Raw genomic sequence first — 8,468 nt, 5'->3', positions numbered from 1 at the left:
TTTATGCACAGGGAGACAGCTCAGGGGGCAGGAGTGCATGGAGGGATGGACACAGGGAAGAGGTAACTATGGGGAGGAAGTGGGAGGGGAGCAGTTGCATTGGGGTTAATTGTAGTCAATGTCATGAGACAAAGTGCATGTGAAGTGCTGTATGGAAAGTGAATTTGCTCTGTAAGTTTTCACCCAAATCACAATTTAAAAAAAAAAAAAAAAGAATCTTCAGCTCTGTTCACACTGTCTAATGTTTGTTAACACATCCAGCTGAGGGGAAATGGCTAGCCTACTGTCACAGGAGAACTTCTCCTTAGAAAACTGTCTCTATAGATTCTTTTCTTCTTCTACCTGAAAGTTATAAACTAAGGATTAAGATTTTGCTTCTTACTCTTCTCAGCACTGAGTATATTCAGATAGTATATTTTATTTTAATATAAAATAAAAACCTGCAAATCTCAATCTATTCTAAAAAAATACTTAAAAAGTGAAATTAAATAATACATAAATGATTTATTCTGTTACAGATCATTAATAAAAAGACAGAGACCAAGAAACTCAATAGACCTGGTATCAGACGAGTTCTCACCATCAGAATGAACCGTCTTGGGGTGGAAGTTCACGGCTGTCAGACGGCCTTTCCCGAGAGCTACCCCGACAGACCACACCTCCCCAGCTCTCAGCATCACTGCATGTGGTCCCCTCTCAGCAGCAACCCCGAGCCAGTCTCAGAGCAGAGAACGGCCCGTAGCTCTGTAGCAGCCCCCATTAGATTTTCTTTGGTTTGAGCCATGCAATCAAGAGCTTTGCTAGACCTGTCGTTACTTGGCCGGCTCACGCATCCCATGGTATTTGTCTTCAGCTGTAGAATGACAGGTAAGAAACTTTCTTCAAGTAAGAAATCTCAAAGAAGTTGGTATACGCACAAAGATTCCTGGGAGTGCTGAAACTGAAGGACAGCAGCAAGACTGCTCACTTACACAAAACAGAAAGGCTTTCGTGTTTAGGCACGGGGCGGGGGATGGAGGGCAGTAGTGCTGGGCCGTTAGGGTTAGCAAAACTGCAGACGTCCAGAGGTTTAACTCACTCTCACCCAGCATGCCCGATTTCACCACTGACAAGTAAGTGCAAACGCTCATCAAGTCTTTGGGGTGTGGTCCAGGTAAGAACAGCAAGCACAATGCTTTGGGGGCATATTCAGAGATAAGACACGCACAATCATGGGAGATAAGACGTGCGCATTCTCCCACGTAAAGGAAAGAATGGACCCCACAAGAGGAGAGACAAACCAGATCCCAAAACACCAATGTCGTGTCAGAGAGACTGAGGGTGGGCCCATCAACACCTAGCGGCCCATGAAGGACGGGCGAGGGCACCAGGAAAGGCTACCTGTGTCTCTGGGCCGCCGCAAGCCCGCCTCTTTTGTCATTACTGCTTTAGCAGGCCCTTCTAGGTGTTCACGGGATTTGTTTCTGTGGCCAGAGCATCAAAGGGCTTTCTCTGAAGCCGGCTTCTTGGGAGTCGGGCTTCTGGTTAATGGTGCGTACTGGGAGGCCTGGAGGGGCAGGGGCTAAAGGAGGAGACAGGTGGTCTGAGCGACTGCATCCCACTGTTCACGTCACCCATGGATCACCATGCAGAAGGGGTCACCTGCTCACAGGTGAACTGTGGGTGACCCATGAAGCCACCGTCTGTTCTGAACCTCCCAGATTCAAGGAAACCAGCAGGGAAAGGCTGACCCCACAGACATGACCAGGCCACGGCCAGTACTCCGTCAGTCTGTCAGGTTCAGCAAACGGGCTGGGCTTGCTCCCAGGGCCCGTTCAAACACAGCTAAGCACAGCCGTATTTTAAGGGTCTCAGGAAGGAAGGTGTATCATACCCTCACTGGGGTCTGCAGGGGCATATCTGGATGCTCAGCCCAGCACTGTGTCCTCACAGGTACCTATCTGACAGTCCCCACGCATTCTATGGGCCATGCCGGATGGGGGCACTGCCCTGAACACCCACCTTGACCTCCGCACTGTCCGGTAGGCACTGGGGAGGGCGTGCTTGGCTTTCGAGTGTGACCTGGACCTGGACTTGGATGACGAGTGGTACTTGGGTGAGCGAGATCTCGTTCGAGACCGCTTTTTGTGCTTTTTCTTTTTCTTCTCCTTCTCTTCTTCCCGGGGTGGCTCTCTGCCTCTGCTGGAAGGTCGGCCAGGCGGTTTTCCTTCCACAGAGGGCAGGGCTCTCCCCACAGCCGGCGGAGTGCAAGCCGTGGCACTGGGCTCCTGGGAACGAAGCAACACTTGGGTGAGAACAGAGATGTAGACAGGGACGTATGTGTCCAGGTCCCAAGCCCCCCATGGACACCTTGTTCCAGGACCACTACCCCTCCTCTGGCTCTGCCTGTCGTAGAAGTCCCCCAGTGCCAGGGGAAGGCGGCATGGAGCCACCCGCCCAGGACTCCTTAGGTGCCGAGGGATCAACTAAAACACTTCCCTCCACTGTCTGACTTCCTACTCAGGAGCTCCTCTGCCAAGTGTAGGGCTGGAGACATGGGCTATAACAAGAGGAGCCTGTCTGAGGCTCTAAGTGAGATGAGTGCTCCGTCTGCTCTGAGAAATAATCCCGCTTCCCACGGAGAAGGAGGCCCCGGGCCGACCCGGTTGGCTGGGCACCCTTGGCGCTCTGAGGTGCCTCCAGTGTGTAAGGCAGCAGCACCCTGAGGAGGCGCCCAGCTCCACGGGCTTCCTGCAGGAGCGCAGGCCGTAAATACAGCCAGCGGGAGTTCAGGAAGGACTGGAGTCAGCCTGCAGTCCCCTTCCCCTCTTCACTGAAAAGCTCACTCAGTTCACACGAGAGGAATTCTGACCACAGCCATTACCCACCACATGCCAGGGCTGAGCTGACTCCCACCTGCCACTCAGCCAGCAACTCTGCATCCACTCAAGGCCACAGGCACGCAGAGCGTTAACTTCTCAGGGAGAAACAGGCTTTTCCCTCCCCCCTCTTCTCGGGGCCACTGATGGGCTGCTCTCCTTCGGCTTTGCCCTGGTGGGGGGCTCAGTGCAACCGCTGGGCATCAGACAGCCCTCCAGCAGCACAGCACCGGCCTGCTACTCACGCCTGCAGCTCCCACCTTGGGAGCAGAGACCCGCAGGGAGTGGGAAGGAGTCCTGGGGAAAAGGACTCCCCGGCCAGGACCTCCACAGGCTTTCCGTCGGAGTGGCTCGGGGGGCTGCCAGTTCATCTGTGGTGTTGGTCCCCCGGGAGGGGCACAGACGACACGCTGACACAGCCGGGTCCATTTCTAAGGCTCCACCCAACTACCTCCAGGGACAGGGGACCTGGTTCCCTCCAGAGAACCCACTTCACTGTGGGACAGTTCTTACTGTCACAGCTTTCTCAGACCACATCCTTTTAGATTAGTGCTATTTACAACGTTAAATTCTGAAACACTTTGGTGCTAGAGCAAACATAACACTTGACTGGAAGCCTGTCTGAGTAAGAACAGTTAGTCCAGAGCTGTCCAAGAGCCACTCCATAAAGCCTCTGGTCCAGTCAGTCAGCTTTCTAACTTCAGAGGCTGCAGAAGGGAGTGCCGGCTAAGCGCTCTGACTCACCCCATCCCATGTACACTCGGGGAGACGAGCACCCACACAAACACCAGAAGTACATGCTAATGCTGCAAACATCACCTAATAACAAATTGTGTAAAAACCAAAACACAACAGTCCCCCACTCCACAGACTCTAGACGAGCACATTATGTGGAACACAGACCAAACCTGGGGGTTGGAAGGCTGCTCAGAATTTGTGTGACATCACTCATGGGGCTGCGGGATTGACTGGACCATGAAGCATCCAAGTACACAGACCATGGCCATCCAGGCAATTCCGACCCACAGCGCCCCCAGAGGACAGAGTGGAACTGCCCACAGGGTCTGCAAGGCTGTCAATCTTCACAGAAGCAAAGCCCAAACCACACCCACTACCTGGAGTCCATTCTGACCCACAGCACCCCTAGAGGACAGAGTGGAACTGCCCACAGGGTCTCCAAGGCTGTCAATCTTCACAGAAGCAAAGCCCAAACCACACCCAATGCCAGGAGTCCATTCCGACCCACAGCGCCCCTAGAGGACAGAGTGGAACTGCCCACTGGGTCTCCAAGACTGTCAGTCTTTACAGAGACAGACTGCCTCACCTCTTTCCCGTGGAGTGGCTGGTGGGTTCAGGCAGCCAATCTTTTGGTTAACAGCCGAATGCTTTACCCACTGTGCCACCAGAGCTCCTCATCTAAGTACCCAGACCATGAGAAATGGAGGAACAAGGGCAGATGACGGAGACTGTGCCCACGAGCTCTCAGCTGGTAACTGTGAAAGCCTGAGCCCCGCTGTAGCCGTCTGGAACATATGGGGCGCTTCCCAGGGGAACGGAAACATCCATTCTCAGAACCAACACATACATCCCTTCCTAGCAATCGTTGGAACTGGGCTGCATGAAGGTGGGGAGATGGACAGACATGGCTGCAGGTCACAAGTAGCAGGAGGCCGCAGATAAGCCAATGTGAGGGCACAGGAGACCCAGCCAGACACAGAGGGGAAAGGACACAGGGAACTCCTTTGCTGAGCTGCCCTTCACACTTTTACTGCCAACCTAAAAATGGGCCTCTCTGACCTGTGTCATTGTCTGCTGCCTTTGTCTTCACTCGTGCCTGGTGCTAGTGATGCCTGTCCCACCAGTGTGGCAGCGACTGGTACAGCTGTGAAGCAAGGAGCTAATCTGAGTATTTTCAAAATTTAACTTGCAATCAAATCATGGGGCCTTTATTCCAACAAAATGATGATCCTTTACCATTCAGGTGAGAACTGGGCCGATTCGTAATTCTGAACTCCAGGGACCTCTGCCAGGCTGAACGAGATTCCTCACCATGCCGACCTCTCTGTTTTTCTACCTTGATCGTACTAAGAAGATGTTGAAAACCCAGTGCTCAGACTGGGGAACAAAAAGCAGAGGACACCCACCACCGTGTGAGGAACCCTGGCACCGAGCGAGCCCTGGCGCTGTGGGGACTGTTAGGTGCTGTATGCTTCACGGGTTCTGAGACATCCCTACCCCTCACCCGTTGCCATTTCTGACATTAGGATGTCCAATAATCAGAAGCATCACTCTTCTTGTCAGAGATCCCCCATGGTCCAACCCATACCCAAGTCATCGTCCCCACAGCACCCCTGAGGTGGGCCACGGGGCTCTGTCAGAGACCCACCACAGTGCACCCACACGACCACCACCGTCCTCAGAGCACCCCTGAGGTGGGCCACGGGGCTCTGTCACGTGAGAGACCCACCACAGTGCACCCACACGACCACCATCGTCCTCAGAGCACCCCTGAGGTGGGCCACGGGGCTCTGTCACGTGAGAGACCCACCACAGTGCACCCACATGACCACCATAGTCGTCCTCAGAGCACCCGCTGTGCTGCTCTGTCAGAGACCTACCACTGTGCGTCTCACATAGCCACCACCGTCCTCACGGCACCTAAGGTGAGGAGGGGACAACTTCTGTCAGAGACCCAGCTCTGTGTGTTCCACACCAGGCCCACCGTCCTCACGGCACCGTTTCAGTGGGGGCTGAGATGGCCCTGATTTTACAGAGGAGGAGACACGGGCTCAGGAGGTGCAAGGCAGCCACACTCCTGACAACACAAGGAGGAGGCCACACAGCGTGGCCCAAGTCCGTGCTCTCATTGAGAGAACAAGTGGGAGACAGACATGGTCTGCAGATGTAGCCCGTGGAGGGACATCTGCACTCTGTTCACTGCCAAGCTGGAGGGGAGGTGTAGTGGGCACCATGCAAGCTGTGGTCGGTGGAAACAGAAGAGGCCTGTGGTATGACCCCTGCAGGATGAGCAGTAGGGCTGACACGGCATTTCCACCTTTCCCTGTCTCCCAGGTACAGGGTAAGAGCTTACATCTGGCCTCTGCAAACAACAACAGAGGGGTTTCTGCGATGGGGAGGATGGACGGAAAGGGGAAAGGGTTCTGAGTGGGCGTCCATGACAACAGGAGCCTGAGGCTGGGCAGGGAAGCGGCAATGGGAACGTCCAGGTGACCACAGTGAACTGCTGCCCTGCAGCCGGCACCCAGTCACCCTCCCTCCCACCCCACTCACTGCCGTGTTCCTCGTGGTCCACCCTGCCCCACTTAGTGTTGTGTTCCAGGCCACCACAGGACCTGTCAGGCCAGTCAGATCAGAGGCTCAATGGCCGGATGTCACCTGGGCTAGTGACCACAGTGGATAGCATGGGTCTCAACAAATAGGAACTCAATGTAAATGCTGCCGCCGCCTTTCCCAAAAAAGTGCCCAATGAAACCTAAATGGGAGACGGTGTGGGTGGTCCCGCTCCGCCAGGTGCACCGCCCCCCAGCTGGACACTGCCCATTGGCTCCCGAGGGCACAGCCATCAGGACGCTGCCTGAGAGGCCACGGAGCCTGTGGCAGTGTACATGCTAACGCTCATCCTGGAACCAGAGCTGCCCTTCAGGACAGATCACGGCAGCCATTGCCCAGAGGGGCAGGGAGGCCGGCTGGGTGATGCACACAGGACCCCAAAGGGCTCTGTCCACCGTGACTCCTGCGGGTGTCCACCTCACCCCATCATGCCGTCACACTGGAAAGCAACGTTCATGATCCTTCCGTCAGCTCTTCACAACCAAGTGTTTGGTAACAATTTGGCACAAACTCGAACAACTCTTACTTCCTGCTATGGCACAATGTAATTGCTAAAGAGAAGATTACCAGGGATTTTAAAATAAACTCTTACTTGTGAAGCGACACTACGTAAAGTATGGAACGGCACAATTACACACAAGACTCAAGCTCTCCCTCGTGTGGGAGTTCAGACCTCAAGGTCTGCTCTAAACGCCACCCGAGTCCCACTCCCAGCCTCAGTCACGCTGGCCTTTCATAGGGTCCACCTGCCAAAACGCACAGGCCAGGTCCAAAGCTGCTGGCACTTCGTGCCCTCCCTCCCGTTTTCTGCCCTGCAGCTCAGGGATACCCAGAGCTACTGCACTGCAGTCTACCCGCGTCGTGTTCCGCACTCCTCCTGCAGAGCCATGCCTCCCCCAGACCGCTCCCCCGTGCTCCTGACGCCACCCCCCAGCCCACTGTCTCCTCCTGTCTGCCCTGACCCCTGGGGTCTCAGGCTGATGTGTCCATCCTGTGCCTTGCACCTCTCCAAAGTGCCATGACCCTGAAGGCCTGTCCAAGTCCCAGGCCTTCCAGAGCCTTCTCCCCCAGGGGCTGCTGAGAGTCGCCACTTGTCCTGTGTCTGAGTTGAGTCACCCACACCTAGAATGCAGTCTGGGCCACCTCCGGCTGTCCTGCTGGGAACATCCAACCTCACAGATACAGGGTTCTCACCCACTGTTAAATAGAGGCTTCCAGTCCTAACCCCAGAGTGCCTTGAGATGTTCAACACATGCTGGCTGGTTTGTTACTGCTTTCTCTTACACTCTTACTGGACCAGTAAACATGGCAGGGCCACCGGCTTTACACACCATGACATCTGCTGCCACCATGTGACAACTGCATGACTCACAAACAAACCAAACCCTTGGCAGCTATGTCAATTCCGACCCACAGCGCCCCTAGAGGACAGAGTGGAACTGCCCCACAGGGTCTCCAAGGCTGTCAGTCTTCCTGGAAGCAAAGCCCAAACCACACCCACCTTTGTGGAGTCGATTCCGACCCACAGCGCCCCTAGAGGACAGACTGGAACTGCCCACAGGGTTTCCAAGGCTGTCATTTTTTTTTTTTAATTTAACTTCTGTTGAGAACATACATACCAAAACATACACCAATTGAACACTTTCTACAATTTAGTAACACTGATGACATCCCTCAAGTTGTGCAACCATTCTCACCCTCCTTTTCTGAGCTGCAAAGCTGTCACCTTCGGGGAACTAGATTGTCACATCCTTCTCCCACACAGTGGCTGGTGGGTTTGAACCACTGAACTCTCAGTGAGCAGCCTAGTGTTGAGCCACTGCACCACTCAGGCTCCTTTATGTAACTCAGAAGGGGTCCATTTACAGACTTCTGATTTCTCTGTTTCAAATTAAGAAGATATAGACATATGTCACCATAAAAATGGATTGTACGGAGACACTTCCATCCACTATGGATGTCTGTGCTTTTCAGTATTTTATATACTGCTTAAACATTTAATGTTGTGCTAACATCTTTCTGTCTCAATGCATTCTGAGACAGAATTTTAAAATTACAGCTGACATAGAAATTGACTGCTCCTAATAAACAGATGGAGTGAAGAGACAGAAGGCAGAAACGGAACAAATCTAAGTGGGGATTTATACGTGAAAAAGGCAGCTTTGCAATCTATACATTCAATGCAATCCCAATCCAGATCCCATCAACATTCTTTAGGGATATGGAAAAAATGATCACTAACTTTATATGGAAAGGAAA

At 53.5% G+C, this 8,468-nt stretch overlaps 1 protein-coding gene across 1 annotated transcript in view; it reads right to left on the bottom strand.

The window, feature by feature from the left end:
* The window catches only part of LOC103209240 (splicing factor SWAP), a 95,117-nt gene that overhangs the window by 18,340 nt on the left and 68,309 nt on the right, over window positions 1-8,468 (bottom strand). Inside the window, exon 14 of the mRNA XM_007955030.1 lies at window positions 2,002-2,267. Within this exon, the coding sequence (XP_007953221.1) occupies window positions 2,002-2,267 (266 nt within the window). The remainder of the gene's footprint in view (window positions 1-2,001; window positions 2,268-8,468) is intronic.

Source organism: Orycteropus afer, unplaced genomic scaffold (assembly GCF_000298275.1).
Source record: "Orycteropus afer afer isolate SDZICR_OR568_19922 unplaced genomic scaffold, OryAfe1.0 scaffold00489, whole genome shotgun sequence".
NCBI lineage: Eukaryota > Metazoa > Chordata > Mammalia > Tubulidentata > Orycteropodidae > Orycteropus > Orycteropus afer.
Note: the sequence above shows the minus strand (reverse complement) of the source record. Positions and strands in the feature narration are given on the sequence as shown.